The following is a 25,973-nucleotide window of genomic DNA, read 5'->3' as shown; positions in this document are numbered from 1 at the left end:
ATCAAATTTTATGTTAATGAAGTGTTATAGAAAATTAAAGTTATAGAAAAAAATCCTCCTATATTGTATGAAATTTGCTCCAGGTAGGATTTCTTCAGGTCAAATTTTCATTTGCGATACAGGCATTCCTCCTAAAATTCTGATTGAAAGGCAGCTATTCAACATTTATTTCAGCTTCCCTACATTTATTTCATTGGTCTTTTATCGGTTTTAAAGATGATAACCAATCCAAATGATCAATAGACTAAAAAATGTAGTGCTTTTTCCTCCAATAGGAGAATTTAACAAATCCCTAAAAACTAGACTAATCCTATTCCCCTGCACGAAATATAACTCTTTTTACCTTTGCTTCTGGCGTTACCACTGGTTTAGGAGGAAACTGTACTTCCGTAGCTTTAAGGATTGTATTTTCCTGCAGAATATCTTGCTGAGATTGGTTGTGACCAAAAGGCTGCAGAGGAAAAGAAAAAGTGCAAGAAAGGGATACAAGGATGACTACAGAACTAAAAATTTCTAGGAGAAGAAAATGAGGGAGCTATGTATTTAGCTTTGAGAAAAGATGAACAAGAAGGGATTCTGCTCTATTGAAAAGGATCATACAGAAGGCTATTTACTATTGTCCAGGCATGGAATAATGGTCAAGTTGTTGTAAGAAACCTGAATGGTAGGAATACCTCCTAATAGTAAGTGTAGTTCAATAGTGGAACCAATTAACAAGAAAAATTGTGGTTCTCCTTTGCTGGATGTGTCTAAGCAAAGGTTGGCCAATATTTGTGAAGAATGCTTTACCTGAATTTCTTCACTGACAGTGAATTGCATTTGAAGTGTGAAACAAAACTGCTAGTTGTAATCATTAATCAAATTCCAAGTGTATTTTTTCAGAAATCCTTTCATTTTCCTTTACATTATCTCTCCTTTCCTGAATTTCATCTGACATTCCTTTATGAGTTAGACAGCCAATCAAGATTTTTTAAAAATATTACATTTTATATATAAAAATAAATGACTGAAGTCTTCAAAATATTCATATTGTTGGTTAACCATGATTTATATACAATATAGATCTAACAGTTTTAACCATGGAAGTGTTAATAGTAATATGTATTACTTATAACTATGGGAATCCTTGGTATTAATGGCAATATACAAATTGTTAAATTCAGAAACTTTTAATATGTAAGCACAGACATTTTTAACAGAATCTATTTGCAAAAATTGATGTTATATCAACATGATAGACATCTGGTTTATTAACATATAAACCAGATGTTAAAAGATTTTTAGAAACCTGTAGCTCATGAAAGTTTATACTTTTTAATAAAATTTGTTACATGGAAAAGATATCACCACTTCTCCTAATTTTAGGAGCTGTAATTGAATGCACATAAAGCTTAGATTAAAGTGACTGAATATTTTTTGCAATACCTTAGTTGTCCTTCTACTTACCTTTCTGCCATAAAGACACTGGTAGAAGATAACTCCTACTGACCAAACATCCACTTTATTTGAAATCTTTGGAGGCTCTTTTCCAACCACAAAACATTCAGGCGGCAGATACCTGAGGCAGAGGTAGTAATATCTACATTTATTTTAAATGCCCATTTTTTTCACCATTAAACATTTATGTCACAGAATGTATTTTACCCAAGGACTATTACTGAACTTCATACGATTAAAATTCCTTCCCCCCTCCCCTTGTTTTTTCCCCCCTTTTTTCTTTTTGCTTATCAGGGCATGCTCTGGTTCTATATGGCATACACTGAAACAACCACTATAAATTTCCATTAACTTTTGTTGTTGCAGAAATAGCAACAAGACACCAAGTTGCTTTCACTTGCTTCTTTGATTTAAAGTTGAATAAAATGTCTCTTACTTCAGCTCTCTATTACAACAATTCAGTTGTAAATAGCAAAATTATTCTGAAACAATAAAAAATAATCATAGGAAATCAGCTGGCTTTATTAATATATGTTTAATTATTGAAATAGTGATTCAAACATTATGGCTATTGCTAAATTTCCTGTATTACCCAATATGCAAATTATGTGGATGTTATGCCACACTTCTATATGTTCAACCTATGGACTCTAAAAATGTTCTTCACACTTGTTTTACATCAATGGATCTGCATTTTCTGGAGAGTTATTTATAATGTTATAACCAGGGCCAACACTACAATTTGGGTGATAAAGGATAAACAGTAAGTATTCTCAAATATGTTGCTTCAACTGACTTGTTGACTTACAAGGACACTATACCTTCAGAGTGCACCCCACTCCTCAAGTATATATCCTCAAGTGATTTTTAGTCTATCTATATCTTACAGTATTGCTTACTTGTTTAGGCAAAAGATCATCCATTTTATATTTCAGTAAGCTATCACAACCACAAGACTTCTGATTTGCTTTTCTTTGGAAGTGTATGGTGTATCAGTGGCCGGCTATAATATTCACCTTATTACCCATTCAGGATTCTTAGACACTGTGCCCTTCAGATAGCTGCAGTCAAATATGTGTAGAATGTAGACAAAATATTCTGAACTTGAAATGGAAATCATGAGTATTTCAAGCTTGGAACAAACTATCCAGTGTTCTGTAATTTTATCTCAGATATAATAGGCCTTTTAAAAGAAAATACTGGGATATTGAAATAGGTTGTTATTCCCTCAACTGTTCGTTCCAGGTCTACAAATTTATATGGGGTAATAGGCTATAGTGACTTGCCTACCTACCAGCTAGTCTAGAGAAAAATATTCATGATTATGATTTTTATTATTTTTTCAAATTAATTTCCATAGTAAAAATGTACAAAAATAAGCACCTCTTTTGCAATGATTTCCCCTTAAATATTCCCAAAATAATTTTTCTGTTGTCCTGAGATGTTCATAGTTTGGAAATGAGACAAGAGATGACCTTTCTCATGTATCCAAGTAAATCTTTGAAAATCACTAAGGATTCTGCTATACGTTTTATAACTAAGATCCCTTATATATTTACATGTCTAATCTTTGAAATGAGGAGGTGATAAACTGCCTGGGAAAGCCAAAGTAAATAATCAAAACTATAAAAAGTGAAAGTTACAGTATTTTGGAGATGTGATGCGACACCTGGAAAAATATGGCATACTTCATTAATTCTCCAGGGAAATATTGAAGGCAAAAGAGGTCAAGGCAGAAGAACATCATGGCTTCAAAATCTAAGGGATTTAGAAAAAACTCAGCAGCACTTTTTAGTGTGGCTTTTGATAAAATAGGATCGCCAATATGATCACCAATGTCCGACGATAGATATGGCACAAGAAGAATCTTTTGTTAATTGAGTTGGAAAAACTAAGGATGTGCAAAACTCAATTATTTAGGAATAGAATGTTCTGCGGTTCTCTAAAAAACTCAGAAGGTTCATGCTAGAGAACTATTTTCTGAGTTGTTTTGCAGATTCCTAAGAGATAACTAATTTCCTCTAAAAACGGTGATTTTGATATAGTAGTTGAATCTACTGTCCTCATTATTTCTCCTACTTTTACAAAAATCTTCTTTTGGCAAAATGTATGTTTGTCTCTTTTTCCCCTAAAGTTTTATTGACAGGTATTTTTAAAATATTATGGACTATGCAAGATAAAAAACAGATTATATACCCACCAGTATGTACCAGCTCCTTGAGATGTCAGCTCCATGCCATCAACTGAATTGTAACTGTCATCGTCCATGATTTTTGAGAGGCCGAAGTCAGTGATTTTAATTTCACCACAAGCAGTACCGTTTACCAAGAGGATGTTTCCTGGGCAGGAAAAAAAATGAAGTTGAACAGGCCTATTAAGTATGAGGGTGGATAGAATAGCAAAATAATTCTTTTCAATCAATGTGATACCTTGTCGTATTAGCCTAAAAGATAAAAAGATGGACTGGCTTCTTTTCCAAAACTTAATGTAGTTATATTTTCTCACATCTAAGAGAAACTCTCCTTAGATGTAATGTTACAGGATAAACTAATAGGTGAAGGAAAATTGCACATTATAATGATGATGATGTTGATGATGATGATAATAATAATAATAATAATAATAATAATAGTAATAATAATAATACTACTATGGCACAAACCAGCAGTGGTAATTCCAGTAGTAATTGGCACACTGGGTGCTATTCCAAAAGCACTGGAATTACATTTAAAACAGTTAAAAATTGACAAAATCACCATCAGTCAAATGCAAAAAGCCGCACTGCTTGGATCTGCACGCATATTAAGAAAATACGTTACAACATCCTACGCCCCTGGGTGGGGCCCGACTAGTAACCAATGCCAAATCCGGCGAAACAACTGGCCGCTGTGATACAATTGTATAATAATAATAATAATCATAATAATAGAAAGAAAGAAACAGAAGGCTTTATTTTGGCAGCTCAAGAAGCAAGCCTTAGTCACAAACTGCATGAAGGCAAAAATTCAACATGTTACCACCAACAGCAAATGTCGCCTTTGAGAAAGACTAGACAGTCGACCACTTGATCAGTGGGTGCAGCAAAATTTCACAAACTGACCACCTACAACGCCATGACTGCGTTGTTAAGATCATTTACTGGAAATTGTGCCAAAAGTTTGGATTTGAGTACAGCAAAAACCACTGGGAACATCAGGTTCAGAAGGTTTTAGAGAATGAGAAAGTTAAGATCTTGTGGAACTTCAGAATTCAGACTGACAGGCACTTGGTCCACAGCACACCTGACATAACAATAGTTGAAAAGAAAAAAGTATGGTTCACTGACATTGCAATATCTGGAGATGCATGAATTGAAGATAAACAGCAAGAAAAAATCACAAAGTACTGGGACTTGCAAATTGAAGTTGAGTGACTGTGGAAAAAGAAATCGTGTGTTGTCTTGTGTGTTGTAATTGGAGCTCTTGGAGCAATATCTAAAGGGCTACCTCGCTGTTTGGAAATTTTAAATTTATCAGACTTGAACATTCTGATTCTACAAAAAGCCACCCTACTTGGAACAGCTTATATCCTTCGACGTTCCCTTAACAGTTCCTAGGTCCTTGGTTAGGACTTGAGCTATTGGGCTACCAACCAGCCCCAAAGGCTGTGAATCTCACCAAAGATTAACCACATAATAATAAGTACAAGTACTTATTTGCAAGTACCGGGACTTGCAAAGTGAAGTTGAGCGACTGTGGAAAAAGAAATTGTGTGTTGTCCCGATTGTAATTGGAGCCCTTGGAGCAAAGGGCTAGCTCGCTATTTGGAAAATTTAAATTTATCAGACTTGAACATTCTGATTCTACAAAAAACCACCCTACTTGGAACAGCTTATATATCCTCTGACATTACCTTAACAGTTCCTAGCTTCTTGGTTAGGACTCGAGCTGTTCAGCTACCAACCAGCCTCAAAGGCTGTGAATCACACTAAAGATTAACCAAATAATAATAATAATAATAATAATAATAATAATAATAATAATAATAATAATAATATCTGAGGGAATTGAAATGCCCAATGGCCAACTAATTAAATGCAAAGAAAATGAAGCCTACAAATACTTAGGCATTCTGCAGTTGGATAACATCAAGCATGGAGAAGTAAAAACTATTGTCAGACGAGAGTACACCAACAGAGTTAGGAAAATTTTGAAATCTAAATTGAATGGTGGAAATACAATCAAGGCCATAAATACCTGGGCAATACCAGTTATAAGATACACAGCTGGCATAGTTAACTGGACACAAGCTGATTTGGACCTTTTGGACCGAAAAACCAGGAAACTAATGACAATGCACTACAGTTTACATCCACATGGTGATACTGATAGACTGTACCTGCCCCGAAAATCAGGTGGCAGAGGATTATTACAAGTGAAGCAAACAGTTGAAGAAGAAAAACATGCACTGGCTGATTATTTAAAAGAAAGTCAAGAACATCTATTAATCGAAGTAAAGAACAAAAATCTACTGAAGGCCCAACAGACAAAACAAGAATACAGAAAAGATGTGATAAAATCAAGAATGGAGAGTTGGCAGAACAAAGCACTGCATGGTCAATTTCTGGAAAAAATAAAAGATAAAGTGGACAGGGAACAAACTTGGTTATGGTTAAAAACAGGTACATTAAAGAAAGAAACAGAGTCACTAATCCTGGCTGCGCAAGAACAAGCTATCCGCACAAATGCCATTAAGGCCAAAATAGAAAAATCCTCTGATGATGCCAAATGCAGACTTTGCAAAGAAGCTGATGAAACTGTTGATCACATACTCAGCTGCTGTAAAAAAATCGCGCAGACTGATTATAAATTGAGGCACAATTCAGTAGCACAAATGATCCATTGGAATTTGTGCAAAAATTATAATATCAAAACAGCAAAAAACTGGTGGGAACATCAGCCTGAAAAAGTCACCGAAAATCAGATGGTCAAGATCTTGTGGGATTTCCGTATACAAACCGACAAAATACTGGCGCATAATACACCAGACATCACACTGGTTGAGAAAAATAAGGTCACAATCATAGACATCGCAATACCAGGTGATAGCAGGGTCGCCGAGAAGGAACATGAAAAAATCGCAAGATACCAGGACTTAAAAATCGAAATTCAATGACTATGGCACAAACCAGCAGTGGTCATTCCAGTGGTAATTGGCACACTGGGTGCTATTCCAAAAGCACTGGAATTACATTTAAAACAGTTAAAAATTGACAAAATCACCATCAGTCAAATGCAAAAAGCCGCACTGCTTGGATCTGCATGCATATTACGAAAATACGTTACGACGTCCTAGGCCCCTGGGTGGGGCCCGACTAGTAACCAATGCCAAATCCGGTGAAACAACTGGCCGCTGTGATACAATTGTATAACAACAACAACAACAACAACAACAACTCCGCCGTTGCCGGTCCCAGCCCAGATGAGAAAGGAGGAGGGTTGAGGTCAGGTTGGCAACTGGCCCCATAAAAAAACCTCGCCAACCCATACAATATGGTGAAAGAAACGAATAAAAAATTTATACCGCATCGGTCGTCGTGCGGGTTAACAAGGGCCGCGGCCTTTGGGGTCCCTGGGCATCTGTCGACAAGTGGGCTACAAGTGTATCAGCCAACAAAACGACAAAAATATAGTGCAGATGAAAACCGTGCCATAATGGCCTGTTACCACAACTCAGAGCCAAAAAAAAGAGGTTATTTAAAGCGAATGTATGAATTATGGAAAGAACAATATCCAGATTCAAATCTTAGTGAACAACGACTAGCAGATCAAATGCGATTCATTATACGGAATAAAGTATTTAGTGAAGTTGAACTTGAGGAAATTCAGGCAAATTGCAAAACCAAAAAAACAATATCACAAGCGGAAATAACTGATATTCAAGACACAACTAAAGACATTATAGTAGAACTCCCAGAAGAAGCTCTCGGGGAGGAAATAACACCACCACCACTAGAACCAGTTATCACTGAACCAACTGATGAACTAACTCAAAAACAAAAAGAATTGAAGGATAAGATCATGGAGCATTTTCTGCTTAATGAGGAAAGGCACCGTTTACCATCACTAAAAACTGTGCCTAAGAAAATTTTGGCCCCTATCATGAAAATGGTTAATGCAGTGTTTTCAACAATTGAATCAGGATCCATCTTGGAAACGAACCAGTTAATGTACAGAGCAGCTGTAATAGTCACGAATGAACTAGGCATTAAAATCAAAGTACCTAGTCACACAACAGAAAAAGCATCAAAGCCAAAGTGGAAAATCTGATTAGAACAAAAAGTCAAAAAATTAAGGGCAGATGCTAGTAACTTAAAGAACATGCATGAGCAACGGCTTAAAAACAACAAAACCATAGGTCGGCTAATCAGAAGATATAGATTGGATACAAGAAAAATCAATGAAGCTGTAGAGATTGTAAAACAGCGGATAACAGCAACAGCTAGAAAAATTGAAAGATATGAGGCACGAATCATCCAATATAAACAAAATCAGCAATTTCGATCAGACCAATGGCGTTTTTATCAAAGTCTTAATGTGAATGGTGACACCCAAAAAACCAGAAAAGCAGGCCACAGTTGAATTCTGGAGAGAATTGTGGGAAAATGCAAAGGACTACAATAAGGAAGCAACTGGATACATGACTTTGAGAAAAGCATTGGCAACAAACAAATGCAAGTATTAGAAATAACAACTGAGATGGTCAAAAATCGAGTAAAAAAGGTAAAGAATTGGACATCACCTGGAAAGGACCAATTACATGGTTTCTGGCTCAAATATCTGACTAGTTTACATGCAATATTGGCCAGGCAACTGAATGAAATTTTACAAAAGGGCCAAATTGATGAATGGTTGACAACTGGAAAAACATACTTGATTCAGAAAGATGCAACTAAAGGAACAATACCTGAAAACTACAGACCAATAACATGCTTGCCAACAACCTTCAAATCACTCACAGGCATTATTGCAGATAACATGATGGATTATTTGGAAACAAACAACATCTTGCCAGTAGAGCAAAAAGGCAACAAAAGAAGGAGCAGGGGCACAAAAGATCAGCTCCTAATTGATAAAATGATATTAGAAAATTGTAAGAACATAAAAACGAACTTGAATATGGTCTGGATTGATTACAAAAAGGCATTTGACTCACTGCCACATAGTTGGATCATAAAATGCTTAGAAACAACTGGCATTAGCAAAAATATTACATCCTTTACTGAAAAGGCGATGAAACAATGGAGAACTGAGTTGGCAGCAGGGAATGAGATCTACGGAATGGTTAATATCAAGCGAGGAATTTTCCAGGGTGATTCACTTTCACCTCTTCTCTTCATCATCACAATGATCCCACTATCAGTAATCTTAAAAAAAATGAAATTAGGCTACCAAACAGCCAAAGAAGCTGAAAAAAAATCGCATTTACTGTATATGGATGATTTGAAACTCTATGGAAAGTCAGAAATAGAAATCCAATCATTGACAAACATAGTCTGAGTATTCAGCACTGATATTTCAATGCAGTTTGGCATGGAAAAATGCGCCACTGTATCCATAAAAAGGGGCAAAATCACTGCATGTGAGGGAATTGAAATGCCCAATGGCCAATTAATTAAATGGAAAGAAAATGAAGCCTACAAATACTTAGGCATTCTGCAGTTGGATAACATCAAGCATGGAGAAGTAAAAACTATTGTCAGGCGAGAGTACACCAACAGAGTTAGGAAAATTTTGAAATCTAAATTGAATGGTGGAAATACAATCAAGGCCATAAATACCTGGGCAATACCAGTTATAAGATACACAGTTGGTATAGTTAACTGGACACAAGCTGATTTGGACATTTTGAACCGAAAAACCAGGAAACTAATGACAGTGCACTACAATTTACATCCACGTGGTGATACTGATAGACTATATCTGCCCCAAAAATCAGGTGGCAGAGGATTATTACAAGTGAAGCAAACAGTTGAAGAAGAAAAACATGCACTGGCTGATTATTTAAAAGAAAGTCAAGAACATCTATTAATCGAAGTAAAGAACAAAAATCTACTGAAGGCCCAACAGACGAAACAAGAATACAGAAAAGATGTCATAAAATCAAGAATGGAGAGTTGGCAGAACAAAGCACTGCATGGCCAATTTCTGGAAAAAATAAAAGATAAAGTGGACAGTGAACAAACTTGGTTATGGTTAACAACAGGTACATTAAAGAAAGAAACAGAGTCACTAATCCTGGCTGCGCAAGAACAAGCTATCTGCACAAATGCCATTAAGGCCAAAATCGAAAAATCCTCTGATGATGCCAAATGCAGACTTTGCAAAGAAGCTGATGAAACTGTTGATCACATACTCAGCTGCTGTAAAAAAATCGCGCAGACTGATTATAAATTGCAGCACAATTCAGTAGCACAAATGATCCATTGGAATTTGTGCAAAAATTATAATATTAAAACAGCAACAAACTGGTGGGAACATCAGCCTGAAAAAGTCACCGAAAATCAGATGGTCAAGATCTTGTGGGATTTCCGTATACAAACCGACAAAATACTGGCGCATAATACACCAGACATCACACTGGTTGAGAAAAATAAGGTCACAATCATAGACATCGCAATACCAGGTGATAGCAGGGTCGCCGAGAAGGAACATGAAAAAATCGCAAGATACCAGGACTTAAAAATCGAAATTCAACGACTATGGCACAAACCAGCAGTGATAATTCCAGTGGTAATTGGCACACTGGGTGCTATACCAAAAGCACTGGAATTACATTTAAAACAGTTAAAAATTGACAAAATCACCATCAGTCAAATGCAAAATGCCGCACTGCTTGGATCTGCACGCATATTACGAAAATACGTTATGACGTCCTAGGCCCCTGGGTGGGGCCCGACTAGTAACCAATGCCAAATCCGGCGAAACAACTGGCCGCTGTGATACAATTGTATAATAATAATAATAATATAATAAATATCGCGACCTGGTCATCGAAACTACAGGGCTATGGATGAAGCATGTAACAGTGATACCCATTGTCATCGGGGTACTTGGCACCATGCCCAAGAATTTTACAAGATACACCAACAAATTGCAGCTTCCTGCAATAACACCAGCAGAACTGCAAAATAAATGCGCTACTCGGAACATCTTATATTTTAAGAAGGTACTTGGTTGATACCTAGGACACTGGCAGCAAACCGTATCAACCATTAGCACCAGTCACTGGTATTTGTAATGCATTTTGAATGTTCAGTTGGCTGAGTTTCATAATGAATAAAGTATATAATAAAAAACAAATCGTGGCTATCAAACATCAAATATGCTGATAAAATTTCACATTCACCTTTACGCTACTTGGAGAATCCAAGCATGGGTTAAATTTAGCCCATTAGCCTGGAGACTGAGTTTGAAAAAGTCTTGATCACGCCTCTCTTGCCCTCCAGAAGTCAGTTTTTTTAACTCAATCTAGCCTAAGAGAAATATATTCAAGACCTTTTCCAACTCAATTTTCAACTGTGGAATAAAAGAAGTGAATTATCGGACAACTTGGATTCTCCGAAGTGTTTTACAGCAGATTACATACAGACGGAATTGAGTGTAAGCTTTGTGTGTCTCAGATCGCCTTTTGGCTGCGGGTGAGGGCGCTGTTTTCTCCCGGTCTGCCGGAGAGAACCGCCACCGTCCCTTCTCTGTTGGCTCTTTGGGTGTGTTGGAGCTCCTAAGGATCATTTTTTGTTGGAGCTTGAGTGACCGGAAATATTGCCTATCACTCGAGCTAGCCTCCATTGGTGGTGGGGAGGATATTGACGCTTGAAGAACCGGTTCGCTGCTCCTGTGTAAGGGTTCCCTCAATTTCAAGTTTTCCCCCTTGTTTTGAATTCCGCCGCTGAGCCGGCAGTGCAGGAGGTGTCTGTTGAATTTGCGCCAATTGTACTTCCGACGTGATGAGCCACGACTGTTGGTCTTGGTGCCGAGAGCACTGGTTTACTGTGCCTGCACCATTTTTACCCGCACTCTTACCATTCGATTACAGAACTTGCTTGGTGGCAGCCTTCGCCTTGCCTTGATATCGTCCCTTGGCGCTGGTTTCCTGCCTTTGATCACCGCAGTGAGTGTTTCTAACAGTGGCTGCTTCCAGATTGTGCAGCGCTTAGTCTTGGGCCAGCACCTTGTCGGGAGGCTGCAAGATGGCGGATCACTCCATTGTGGGTAGCAGTGGGGCGGCAGAGCCATCCCCCAACCAATCACCTTCTACAGAGGCATCTGGCTCCAGGACTGGTAGGGCCGCTGCAAGGGCTCTATCCTTCACAGCTAAATGCAGCAGATCCACTACCAGGTCAGCGTCTGCCACTAAGGACACGGAGTGGAGGCAGCAAGCCTTGGAAAAACAGAGGAGGGTCAGGCGATGGTTCTCCCCCGGGAAACTAAAGACCTGATTTCCGTATCAATTTCCCAGGGGGTAGACTCAAAAATACAGTGCAGAGGACAGTCACTCCATCCATTGGGTATACCCAGGGCTCCTCTAGGTCCAGTATTTGATCCCCCTTTACCTTGCCATTCTTTGCACAGCAAGGCCTCGCTGATAGGGGATGAAGACATGGCTGAGCAGGAACTGTCAGAGGATGAAGGTCTAGGCCCCGACACCACATTTTTCAGGGTTATTTTGCAAAGCCTTATTTAAGTCCCTTCTGTACGAGGTCAAGGCTACAGTGAATATGGGAACCCTGGAGGCCTCGGCTGGGGCAGCCTTAGGACTGGATGCCACTGAACGTCTTTTCTCTGAATAAGTACCCGAACAGGTCATTCTCTCTCCTAAGCTATTCATGGATGTAATTCAGCAACAGTGGAACGAACCTTGATCCATACCTCCCCTCAGTAATGATGATCTGAAGCTTTATGATTGCGGCCAGGACTTAGAAGGGCTGCTCCAGATTCCATCTGTGGATGCTCAGCTTGTCACTCTAGTCTCTCCTGCCACTGTGCCTTCAGATGTTTCAGAGGGCCTTCATGCGGAGGATTGCAAGGCGGAGTTGACACTCTGTAAAACCCATCAGGTGGCTGCCTGGATGATCTGTGCGGCTAAGGCTGTGTCCTTTTTCAACCGGACTTCCCTAGTGTGGCTTTAGCAGTTGCAGGCCAGGATTTCCCCTGGTGGAGGACATTCAACTCCACCATAATGTTAATAAACTGGTGGCAGTCATTAAATTCTCTTCAGACGCAACTCTAAATGCTGCCAAGTTTGCATCTTAAGCTATGGCCTCCAATATTTCTTCTCGTCACCTCCTATGGCTCCGCCACTGGCAGGCTGACATGCGCTCTAAATGGCATCTGCTTCCGCTCCCTTTAAAGGTGGGAAGCTGTTTGGGGAGGCCTTGGATCCCATTTTGGTCAAAAATAAGGATAAGCGCACGGTCCTGGCCTCTTTACATTGACAAGCGCGCTCCCTTATTTCGTAGGCAGTTATTTTGGGAAACTGAACTTAAGTTCAGTTACCAGCCATACCACTGGACCTATTCATAGGGTCCGGATCAATCCTGAACAGATCAGTGTTCAGAGATAGGGGCGGAGAGCAGCAGTTCCAACAGCAGCAGTCCCAGAACAGGCGGTCCTTTCAAGGATTGGGTAGCCGGCCTTTTATCGTAGATATAAGTGACTTCAGTCTTACCCTTAATGTCTTCCTCATCGCCATTACCTCGGTGAGGAGAGTATTGGACCTGTAGGCCCTGTTGGTCAGGAAGGACCTTTGTGTCTTCCATTCAGACAGAGTTGTTTTGAGGTTGGACCCTTTGTTCCTTCCAAAAGTTAACTCCTGGTTTCACCGTGGCCATCAGGTCGTCCTTCCAAATTTCCTAGGCTGACTCATCCACTTGAACGGAAATGGCATCTCCTAGATATCAGGAGGGCTCTTCGCAGGTACATTATACGCACTGCATCCTTCTGCAAATGACAGACCCTCTTTATTTCCTTTCAGCCGGCTGCTGTGGGCAGGAAGGTTACTCCCTCGACCATAGGACACTGGCTTAAAGCCTGCATTTCCTTGGCCTACGAACACCAGTCTCAACCACTGCCCAGACATATCACAGCTCATTCCACCAGGAGCACGGCCACCTCAACAGCTTGGGACACACAAGCATCAGTAGAAGAGATCTGCAGGATGGTGACGTGGTCTTCTCCGTCACCCGTCATCAAACATTACAAAGTGGACAAGTTCGCCTCGGCATCATTCAGGTGGCAAATACTGCAGAGAGTTCAATCTGAGTCCGGGGCCCTGGACCAGGCCTCTTCCCACCCTTGTGATTCTAACCTTGGTGTATCCCATGCTTGGATTCTCTAAGCAGCGCACATGAGAAATTTTGTTGGCTTACGGGAGAATCCAACTCCGCCCTGTGTCCAGCTGGTCCAGGATTAGCGTACATACCTACCTTTGACACCAACTCATCATCATCTTGGACATTTCTTCTTCCGGCTATGCTGCATTAAAAAACTCACTTCCGGAGGACAAGAGAGGTGTAGTCAAGACTTTTTCAAACTCAGTCTCTAGGCTAATGGGCTGAATTTAAACCATGCTTGGATTCTCCCATAATGCACAGAGAACAGCCGTTCAGGTAAGCCAACAGACTTTTGCTTTATATGGATAATCTACAGCTTTGTAGAAAACCAGAAATCATTGTCAATCATGGATACATTACCTTAAGAATTTTTAGCATAGACACAGCAATGGAACTTGGCCTAAAGAAATGTACAGTAAAACCTGTAGTCACAAACGCTTCTGTACATGATCAAATCTGGTTTTGACCAAAAAATGCACAATTCTCTGTCTTCCGAGTACCAGCTGATTGGGAGGGAATGGGGATTTTGTAGTAACCTTCCCCTCCACGCCCACCAAGTCACGCCCACAGAACTGCTGATAAAATTTTTGAATCCTACCCTGGTGTAGACCAGCCATTGTGTTAGAGCCATGGTGGTGCGGTGGTTAGAATGCAGCATTACCGGCTACGTCTGCTGACTGCCAGCAATTTGGCAGCTCAAATCCCACCAGGCTTAAGGTTGACTCAGCCTTCCATTCTTCCGAGGTGGGTAAAATGAGGACCCAAATTGTTGTGGGCAATATGCTGACTCTGTAAGCCATTTAGAGAGGGCTGTAGAGCACTGTGAAGTGGTATATATGTCTAAATGCTATTGCTATTGCTTATTTGGTTGTTTTTATGCTGTTCTAGATGTTGAATTATTCTTTGTTTTAATCTTTTCTTTTGGTAGGGAACTTTGTTCTTTCTTAGGAGAAGGCATAGGATAGGGTGCCTTGTTTGGAAATGAAAATATTCAGTGTCTATGCTGTGAATTCACAGCTACCAGTTCTTTAGCTGGTCTTGGCCTTCATATACACAGCGTTCTTCCCAAGACGTGGGCTTGGCATGTTAAAATTTTGGAAATGCCTTGAATCTGCTCTTATGTCCCAAAAGAAAGAGAAATAATTCTCTATTATTGCCCCCACTTCCCTCATTAAAACCATCCTGAACAGTAACACTCAGCAGCTGCACCAAGGCTGGGCCTGAATTGGAGATCCAGGTTTCAACTTCAGTCCTAGGGCACCACTGCCACTCAAAAAGGCTACCTTGTACCATTCCCCAAGGAACGGTTACCTTGCAGTCAGCACTCCCCAGGATCTGCTTGTGTCACTTATTTTCAGGCAATGTCTTTTTTTTTTTGTTACAGGCCACTGCAGCCTATGTGCGGCTACTCTATGTCACATGAGGCCTTCATTCTTGAAGTGGCTTCTAAAATGCTCTTTTGCAGCCTCTGAAAGCTGCATAAAAGCATATCCCATTCTGAAATAATTTTCAGAATATAGGTCTTGTGCGCACAGCCTATTTTCACCCAGCCTCCACAGCCTCAAAAATTGCACAAGAACAAGGTATGTTTTCAAAAATAGTTGTTGTCAGGTATTGGTGAATGCTGGTATGCCACCAATATGCTGTGGCATGTCACGTTTGACACAGGTATCATAGTTTTGCCATCACTTGTTTTGTGGTCCAAACTATCCAGTTAAAATTCTAGCAGTATATCACATCATGGGTATAGCCCAGATACTAATGATTTTGATGGTGTTTCTATCATCTTCAGCACTTTTTCACTAATCACATTTTAACGTCTTCATGTTTGATATTATCCAACTGAAAAATACTTGTAGGCTTCTTCATGATGGCTCCTGGTGGTTATCTCAATTTATTGCTACTGTAGTACAGTAGAACCTCTTGTCACAACCATAATTCATTCCATATTTTTGGTTGCAAACCGATTTGGTCGTGACCCAAACCTATTTTTGAAAATTTAGTGTTTACAAAAAAATTGGCACAGAAGGGGAAATCAGCCGGGAGGGGGGGAATAGAAAGGGGCCAGCCAGAGGTGGTATTTACCAGTTCTCCGAATTACTCCAAATTTCTGCTACCGGTTCTCCAGAACTGATCAGAACCTGCAGAATACCACCCCTGGTCTACACCCATCCATTGATAAACAGTTTAACAACAAGGTGCAGGATGTCTACTTAGCAATAACTTTCAGATTGTATCTGTGTGGTAACTGATGCAGTCCAAACAAGCTCTTTCCATTTGGGCAGAAAGGAAACTGCCCAGACAGCACAGGGACAATACTTTAGAAACTGACAAGATGCTTTTGGAAACTGCAAGACAAGATCAACTGCAATGTAGCTTGGATTAATTATTAGAAGGCATTTGACTTCCTGCCATATGATTGGATAATCAAGTGCCTAGAAATAAGTGGAATTAGTAGAAATAGATCTACTGATCTTTGTACAAAGATCAATGGGACAATGGAAGACATAATTGCTGCTCAATGGTTTAGATCAGGAGAGGTTAATATCAAATGAGGAATCTTTCAAGAAAACTACCACAACTACTGTTTGTTATTGCACTGATGTCAATAATACTGAACACATCAATCCATAGCTCTCAAACATCAAAGATAACTGCTAAGATATCCCATTTCTTTTACATGGATGATGTGAAGCTGTATGGTGAAATACCTGCTGAAATAGAATTGATTCTCAACACTGTTCATTTATACAGCCAAGAAAGTGAAAGGATTTTGGACTGAACAAATGTGCTTCTGCCACCATCAACAGAAAAAATATTGAAAACTGAAAGAATCAAGATGGCTTCTGAAAATAACATCAAGAATCTAGATGAAGACAATCACTACAAACACCTGGGCATCCTTCAAGCTGGCAATATCAAGCACACTGAAGCCAAAAAGAGGGTTAGAAGTGAATACATCATAAGACTGAAGAAGATATTAAAAGTCCAAACTCAGTGGAGGAAATATCACCAAGGCAAACCTGGACAATTCCAATCATTAGATATAGAGGTGGAATAGTGGACTGGGCTCAAGCAGAAGTAAAAGCCCTGGATAGAAGACCAGAAAAATGATCATAAATCATGCCTTTCATCCCCACAGCAATGTTGGGAGATTCTGCTTACCAAGGAAAACAGGTGGGTGTGGGATGTACTCCAAGCAACTGAAGAAGAGGCATTGGAGAAATATTTGAAAATGCATAGAAGCTAGTGTACCAGGAATATTTACTAAGTACTGGAGAGACTATATGAAAGTCTATTTGGTCTATAAGAAAGACCAAATGAAAAATCGAAAAGAGACACAACAAGGCAAAGTATTACATACATGGCTAGTACATTAAAGAAATAGGAGGCAAAGCAGATAGGACAAGACCTGGCAATGGCTAAAAGCGGGAAAGTTGAATTAAGAGGCAGAAGGGCTAATTCTGGCTGCATAAGACCAAGCCTTAAGAACGAATGCATATAAAGGCAGAATTGAGAGGACAGCTACAGACAACAAATACCACCTCTGCATTTGTTGACGCAGCAGAAACAATCGGGCACCTAGTTAACTGCTGTAAGAAGATGGCACGGACTGACTACACGAGGGAAAGACAAAACAGCAACAATGGTGTACAGGAGTATCTAGTAATAGAACATGAAGAAGTTAAAGTGCTCTAGGACTTTAGAATTCAAACAGACAAGCATCTATCACATGACTTAATGACTGTTGACAAGAAAAACAAAAAAATCTGGATAGTGGATGTGGCAATACCTGGAGACAACATAAGACAAAGAAAAGGAGAAAATCAAAAACACAAAAGATCTGCAAATGAAGTAGAAAAATAAAATAAAGTGAATATTACCAACAGTAATAAGGTATCTTGGGTGGAATTCCAAAACGTCTGGAGCAGGGGTGGATTCCGGCAGCTGCTACTGCCTGTTTGCTTGTGGTTGTGCAGCGTTCATGCATGCACAGTATTGTAAAAATGCTTCTACACGTGCACAGAAGCCATAAAGATGGCAGTCCCAGGAGAACCGGTTCAGGGGCGTGGCAGGCCTGGGTCCACACCGGTTCCAGCAACCCAGGCCGCCAAACCACTACTGATTTGGCCAAACCGGTAGGAACTCACCACTGGTCTAGAGCAGTGTTTCTCAACCTTGGCAACTTGAAGATGTCCGGACTTCAACTCCCAGAATTCCCCAGCCAGCGAATGCTGGCTGGGGAATTCTGAGAGTTGAAGTCCGGACATCTTCAAGTTGCCAAGGTTGAGAAACACTGGTCTAGAGCACTACTTGAACACTGACAAAATTAACATCAGTTAATGGTAAAAGATAGATTTACTTGGAACAGCTTATATCCTGTGACAATACCTTTAATATTATTAAATAACACCTTCCTATTTGTAGGTCTTGGAGAAGAATTTGACAGGTTGAACAAACATGCCAAATCCAGTATAAATATCTGGCGGGCTGTGCAACCAACCATAATTTTCTAAAATGTATTAGTTGCTCTCCAATTAAGTTCTCTTATAACATTCAATCAAAACAAATAATCATCCATACAAAATGGTAACACAATAAACTAAAGCAGTTTCGTTTTAGAATAACTTTGTAGGAATAAACATGAAGGCTAAGCAGGACCAGAAGATCAAAAGATCCATCATTGTCATCTTAATAATAATTTCCATTCATGAGCTTTCTTCCCATCTCAGTCTAACTCATTTCACTGATAAAAGAACATCACACAAACATGAGTCAAATTAAAACCATGCATCAACTCCAGTTCACTAAAGCACCTCGTTACAACTTGAATAAAAGATAAAATTTAAAGATAATTACTGATCTCCTTTTCAGAATAACATCTATCTACCATTGAAGATATTAGCACTACAAGTGGAGCAGAATATTTAATACTTCTCAAAGAAACAAAAGGATAGTATCCAATTAGGAGAGAAAGGATTGACAATGTTCCCAGTTATGACTATGGAAGTTTACAGTGATAATTGCTAAATAATCAAACCAAACTACATATTTCACATTCAATCATCAAGGAAGCATAATCCTGTAAAATATATCATATTCTGCCCTCCCCCCCACCCCCTGGTGCAGTACAATCTTCACTATGAACTTACCTGGTTTGAGATCGTAATGAATAATAGGTGGCTTGATTTCATTTAAATATTTTAATGCATTTACAATCTGCATGATTATAGATCGGGCTTCTTTCTCTGTCATTAATTTGTGCTGTTTCAGGTAGAAGTCCAGATCGTTCCCCTCACAGTATTCTAATACTGTACAAAACCTGGAGGAAGTGAAATCAAACAATCAAACATGTTTTATACATGTATCAAAATCAACTTAATGTTTACTTAAGAAATCACAATGATTTTTCTTGATCTGTACATCTGCACCAATATATGAATAACTCAAAAATGCATAGTAGGTATAGACCTATTAACCTGATTTTAGCCAAGAAGCGATAGACCTTACTTTTTTTTTAACCCTATGAGCTTTTTTTCAAAGTGTGTTTATTTACTGGTAAAAAAGGATAAAGATAAGCTGGAGCAACACAACATCATTTATTTTATGTCTGATCAGACTTTCATGAGAATGATGTGACATACTTAAACACTTTTAGTGTCTACTGATCCAAAAATACTTTTCTTTTTTATATAAATCTTGATTGGTATTAATGTATCACATATTTTTTAAAAAAATGATACTGAATTCACCTGCAACATGCTTTAATAGAATTTATATGAATGTACTTTCTTGATTCATTTGGAATTTTAATATGAAATTATTCATTTAATCACTATATATTTCTATTAATATTTTGAAATCATTCCTTTCAATATCAGAAAAGAAAAAGTTTGGGCAGTATGTATTTCTAACAGTACATTTCTATGTACTGTTTTGAAATTTGAAATTCTACACTTTTAATATGAATCAAGGGTCAAATCCTCAATACTGCCTGTATTTCCCTCTTATATTAGTATGTTCTTCCTTTCTTTGCTACATTAATTGTTCTTTAATTCTGGGGAAAATGTCCTTAAATGGGATAACGTATACTATAGCATCTAACATATCTGGAAAATAATAGGTCCTGGTCTTTGGAAATGACAACCCTCTTCGATTCTTAGTCGGGAAATGTTAGTCAGTCTCAGAGCAACTTGTACATGGCTGTTCTTAAAAGGTCACACATACTTCTGGTTGCATTTCTGGCACCTCCAGAAGCCTGATCTGGGAACTCTGTGGTCAGCTCCGATCTCTCCTTATTGGATGGTCTAAATTTGGACAATAGCCACTCTGAAGGGCAGGTATAGGGTAGAGGCCAACAGGTATAGGGGAGCTGCATCTCTCCCCCTGACTAGGAAAGACCCTTCAGCTGATGAGCGGGAGCAGCGGCAGCAAACATGGCTGCCATGAAGCCAAACTACAGCCTGAAAAACCTAAGACTGCAGGAATAGAGAAATGAGTGGCTTGTGAACTGGGTAAGAGACTACTTTTTATTGAAAAGTGACCCCAAGAAATTCAAGGGGAAAGCATATTGGAACTATTGGCCAGCAGCGGGAAAAGTACATTAAAAAAAAATCAGAATATTTAAAAGAGAAGTTTTTTTGAACGAAAACTAAGGAAAAGAAAATTGAACTCTCAAAATATTTTTTAAAATACTGGAATTTGATCTGGAGCTTGTTTTTTATTATTATAAATGTTGCCCTCCTGGATTTACAAATTTAAAATAATTAAAATCAGCACTACACAGAGAGGCAGAACCAAGCTGAAGTTTGAGTGTCATCTGCTGCTAAAAGGAGAACTGTGCAACTTTGGAACCTTTTACATTGTTGGATTGTAAGTATTTACCTAAAAATTACTGGAGACTTATGCAATAAACAAGACCTTTAGTCAAGTGACCCTGAATATTGTTAAGCAAATAAAAGTGATTGGAAGAGGCATGGACAACCCCCTGGCTTCTTTTCTTAAATTGGATTGATTGTAAAATGGAAGCAAGTGGAGACAATTAAATGGAGCTGATGTACCAAGACATTAAGGATTTTATAAAAGAACACAAGAGATGAAGGAAATATTTGGTTGTATGGAATGTATAGATTAAAAACTAGAAAATATGATACAAGGAACAAGTAAAGAACAGGACATTGAGGAAAAAAATGGAATTATCAGAAAGAGTGGAGGAGACAACAGAATCGGGAAATCAAAAGAAGGCAACAACAAGAAGATATTAGTACAATTGATGGTCAATAAGGGAATAGAACAGAAGGAAAATATTCTAAAAGATGTGAAAAGGAAATGGGGAGAAACAGGAAAACAGCTAGAGAGAAGAAAAAGGGGGTTAGAACAGGCAGTCATAGAATTAAGACAGTAGGAAAAAGGGCGAGGGGAGAGAAAATTAGAGGGCATAATTACAATAGAGATTCAAAAGTAGGTAAAATAAAAGAATTAAAATATGTGTAAGGGTGACAACAAAAAAAAGATTAAAATTTTGGATGAGGGTGAAACGTGGGATAATGGGAAAGGAAAGGAATGTAAAGCAACATTTTATGAAAATACCTTATAATGTGTATGAATATTAGAACTATATAAGTTGAATAACTACTCTGTATGAAGTGTGAGAAAAATCATTTTTGAATATATATTAGTAAGGTAATATTGTAATGTATAATATTATTAGAATTATAGAGGCTGAAAAATAGTTTGTAAATTAGATAAACAGAATTTGTATAAGGGTATTATTAAATATGTATAAAATGTGATTAACAGTGAAAAGCTAGGATTAAGTAATTTGATAAATGCTTGAAAGATGCTAGAAGTGCATATTAAAATATTGAATAATGAAAAAAGGAAAGATCACATCTTTGAATATTAGAATGATAGGGGAAGGGGGGGAAATGGGAGGCTAAAATAGAGATAGAAATAAGAGGAGAAAATAGCAAAAACAGTTGTTAAGCTATGTATGGTAAAACTATGAGGTTTAGAATTGAAGGATGACAGTAGAAATTACGTGTTAGTAAAACTAAAAATGAAATGTAATTACTAGGAATAATACTGTTATGTTTATTGGTATTGAACTGTATGACAGCAATCAAACCATTCATGCAATGAAATGCATAAAAATAAAAAAAACTTTATTATTTTTTTAAAAAGATCACACATATTTGTTGAAAAAATCATTCTCAGCAACTAAAATCTCCTGTATATTTTGAATGTATAACTGTGTCTTTTAAGCTGGAAAGTGGTCTAAAACAACATAAATAAATAGAAATGCTGTTATGTGTAAGTGTCCTGTGTTATGTAGTAGTATATTTGATTTTCTTGGATTTATTTTATAACGTGAAATATTTTTAGGTTATTTTTAATTTCACCAGTACTATGCTTTATCATACAAATACATTAATTTTGACACAAAGCACATTTTCCTTTATTTTTTATCCATTAATAAGACCAGAGATGAAGAAGCTTCTTGGATGAGAAGTGAAATGTCTTCAAAGAAAAATAAGAAAGTTCAGTTGCCACTTGAAAAAGCACATTTGGGACAAGACCTTAGCTTGTTTCGAAATGTCATATTTGAAACTTGGAAGAAAAAGATAAATATTAAACTGAGTAAAATTATTGGAAAAAATGGGCTAACACCTAATTTACTTAGTACTTTTAGCATAAGTTTCAATTGCAAAAATTTGGCACCCACAAAATGAAATATTACTGTAGCTTCTCTTATGTGCAAGGTGATAATACTTGAATCCCTTTTATAAATCCTATTTTTTCTTCCATGATACATTTCCCCAGAATGCTAACTATGAATTGCCTTTCCACAATTTATGAGGTTTGTGAAAGAAGGCTATCATATATATTGTTTCCAAATTATAGAATGCACACCCTCAGTTATACTAGGTTTCTACTGATCTGGTTTTTTTTGGAAAAGAAACAAAGCAGGTTTAGGATGGCTCCTTTGGTATAAATGTTTACTCATATTTTAGCTATTTATGTTTTTTTAATTGTAAGCCACCATGCTGTGTAGAAAGAAACATAAATTTTATGAGATGTATACCAGTGTCGGCAAACCTTTTTGGCACTAAGTGCCGAAATGGGAGTGTGCATGGACGTGGGAGTGCCGGAAAACAGGAAGAGCAGTTCCCTGAAGCTGAGCTTCCTGTTTTGGCACATATGCATCTGCAAAGCCAGGTGGCTCAGCTTCCTGGCTGCGCATGCACGCCAGGGAGCTGCTCTTCTGGTATCCGACACTCCTGCAGGGGCGAATACCAGCTGACCAGAACCCAGAAGAGTAATGGGCGATGGCTGGCATGCCTGGAGAGATGGCTCTGTGTGCCACTTCCGTCACATATTCTGTAGGTTCACCATCACGGTCCTACAGCAGTGATAGCAAACGTTTTTGGCACCCAGTGTTGAAAAGAGAGGGGGTGCGGGTGCTCGTCAGGGCCACAACCTGGAAGAGGAGCTGCCCAGAGGCCATGCACATGCCAGTAAATTTGACTTCCAGTTTCCAGCACATGCATGCGCACCAGCAAGCTAGTGTTGTGGTTATTGATGCGCATGCCAATCAGCTGGCCGGAATGAAAAGCCAGCGCTTCCAGTTTCTGGAATTGCTGCACACAATGGCCAGTTGATTATCGCACATACATGTGCACCACAAACTCAGAAGAGGAATGGGTGATGCCGCACGTGCCAGGCTACATGGCTCCACCTGCCACTTCAGGCACATGTGCCATAGGCTCACCATCACAGATGTATACCTATATTAGTATCAAGGCACTCTAGTCCTTTTAATTTAATAATTAAAAGCTCAGTGTAAATATTTAAAAATAATTAAAAGCTAGGAATAAACATCATAGATGCTTGTAAAGCTAAACTAATCTAAGGGCTGAACCCAAGCTGGAACAAAACTGCTTTGTTTACAAAATGACAGTAGCATTTGGGCCATCTGTTCTTCCAGAGAAAAGTATTTCACAAAATAGGTCCATCACTCAGAATGCATGCTGCATTTTCTATGCCCCATGCATCTTTATAAGGAGTGGGGACTTGCAAAAGGTCTTTTCTTAATAATTGGATTAGTCAGACAAATACAATTTCTGGCAAGGCTTTATTTTAAATGTTATAATCCATATTTCAAAACAGATTGGTTTGCTCCATTTCCTCCCCCTGCAAATTTGTAAACAGCTTACTCACAAATTTTCAAGTGACTTTATTAACAATGCAAATTACAAAGACAGCCACACTTACGAGTCAGTATCCAATGAGAAATAGTCATACAATTTAACTATGCGAGGATGATCCAGCTCTTTATGAATTCTGTACTCCCTACAAGCATGCCTAAAAGAAAAAGAAAATTATTTATTACAAGTGACTTCTCATCAATCCTCTGGCACTTCAGGAGGTGAAAAAAAAAAGGGGGGGTAATGCTTTGTCAGGTGCCAAACTCAACTCAGGTATCCCTCAAAATTATTTTATAGAATACTTCCAGGAAAAGTGTAGGTCTGCAAATGGAAGATTGAATGCATCTGAATGGGATATTTTAAAAATATCACAATTTAGTTCACACACTATGTTATCTCAAAACTGAATGTATCGAATATCACTTAGTATGCCTGACTTTTAATCTGAACATGGCACATAAGTGGAACTATTAAGAAAATATTGTCAAGATCATGACGCAGGAATATAGTCTGCCTTTTTATAGGGTTAACCTGAACCTGGAAAAAAAAAGAAAATAATTTCTAAAGGCTTTTGGAACAAATCCAACTTGACTGCCTTTTGAAATGGAGCCAAGGCAGCAATCTCCAGATCATTATTATATATTCTTCTCTGAGCATGTTCTAGTTTTTCTGAAAACAATCTAAAGAGTTATAACTGGCAGTGGACATACTATCCAGCTAGATTCGAATCAACAAAGGATATTATTTTTGGTGATTTGGAAAATAACTCAGTTGTTGTTAGGCCCAGCCCAAGAATGACGTAGAACAATCAAGCCAATGTTTGGTTCACTTGCTTACATGAACAGACAATCTTGCACACTAAACTTTTACGATTCTCACACCAACAGATCTACTCAGGGAGATTTTAGGAGTGGCTATTCTAAATCTCTTCCATCCTCTATCCAGTTGTGGGCTGTGATGTCTCTTGTCTGAGCTACTTTTAGTTAGACTAGTCTAAAATGTACAATTCCAGAAATAATAACATTACGAAGAAATGGACAGTGATTCATTAATTTTTGCTCACAGGAAACAGTTATTTTATGGTTTTCAACTATATCTAGAAAAAATATATTTACATTTTTCTAATTACATTTTCATTTACAATTTATGAACAAAGTTTTTAATAAAACCTTCAAACAAACCTTAATGCAATCTAAAGGGAAACCTGAGTATATGTTAATACAAAACTCTTCCTATTATTCTATATATACCCAACAATCCAAAACTATAGTTGTTAAGTGAACCACATGGTTGATAAGTGAATCTGGCTTTCCAATTATTTTTTCTTGTCAGGAGTTGGTTGAGAAGGTGGTGATCAAATGATCTCAGAACTGTCATAAATTCATGTTGGATGCCAACATTTGGATGATGTAACTGTGGAAATACTCACTTGTGGTAATTCTCTTTCTTTTCATCCCTCCAGTTTTTATTTAACTGGTGGATTTTTACTGCTACATACCTCTGTTCTGTTAAATCAAATGCCTGAAAGAGAAGGATAGCTAGTATGTAGTCAAAAACACCACAAAGATTGCGATCTTTAAACATGAAAAAGATCAGTTATGAAAAGAGCAATACTTAAATGTTTAACTTTTATTGACTAGAGCAGGGGTCTTCAAACTTTTTAAACAGAGGGCCAATTCACAGTTCCTCAGACTGTTGTGGGTGGGGGCTGGACCGGCTGGGTGGGGGTGGCTAGGTGGTCATACATATTTTAAATATTTAGGCATCATCATCATCATCCATCATTATTATGTGGTTAATCTCTAGTGAGATTCACAGCCTTTGGGACTGGTTGGTAGCTCAACAGCTCAAGTCCTAACCAAGGACCTAGGAACTGTGAAGGTTATTATTAACATCATCATCATCCTTATTATGATGATGATTTTGGTGATCTCCCTGTAGGTCAAAATGAAGCT

General features: G+C 38.2%; 1 protein-coding gene across 9 annotated transcripts in view; it reads right to left on the bottom strand.

The window, feature by feature from the left end:
- The window catches only part of TLK2 (tousled like kinase 2), a 73,879-nt gene that overhangs the window by 9,863 nt on the left and 38,043 nt on the right, over positions 1-25,973 (bottom strand). For 8 of the 9 annotated variants that reach the window (XR_015696417.1, XM_087713398.1, XM_087713399.1 and 5 more), the window contains 6 exons: positions 25,448-25,539; positions 24,086-24,175; positions 18,964-19,133; positions 3,638-3,776; positions 1,447-1,558; positions 344-451 (listed from right to left, as the gene is read on the bottom strand). Coding sequence is in view for 8 of the 9 variants with exons in the window: in XM_087713398.1 (XP_087569524.1) it covers positions 344-451; positions 1,447-1,558; positions 3,638-3,776; positions 18,964-19,133; positions 24,086-24,175; positions 25,448-25,539 (711 nt within the window). In the remaining variant the exon portion in view is untranslated. The remainder of the gene's footprint in view (positions 1-343; positions 452-1,446; positions 1,559-3,637; positions 3,777-18,963; positions 19,134-24,085; positions 24,176-25,447; positions 25,540-25,973) is intronic. The other variant, XM_087713401.1, reaches the window with a different exon arrangement.

The sequence above is a fragment of the Thamnophis sirtalis genome, unplaced genomic scaffold (assembly GCF_051295495.1).
Source record: "Thamnophis sirtalis isolate CommonGarterSnake01/CBP01778 unplaced genomic scaffold, rThaSir2_p1.2 scaffold_4, whole genome shotgun sequence".
NCBI classification, from domain to species: Eukaryota; Metazoa; Chordata; class Lepidosauria; order Squamata; family Natricidae; genus Thamnophis; species Thamnophis sirtalis.
The sequence above is the reverse complement of the archived record's forward strand: the minus strand, read 5'-3'. Positions and strand labels throughout refer to the sequence as shown.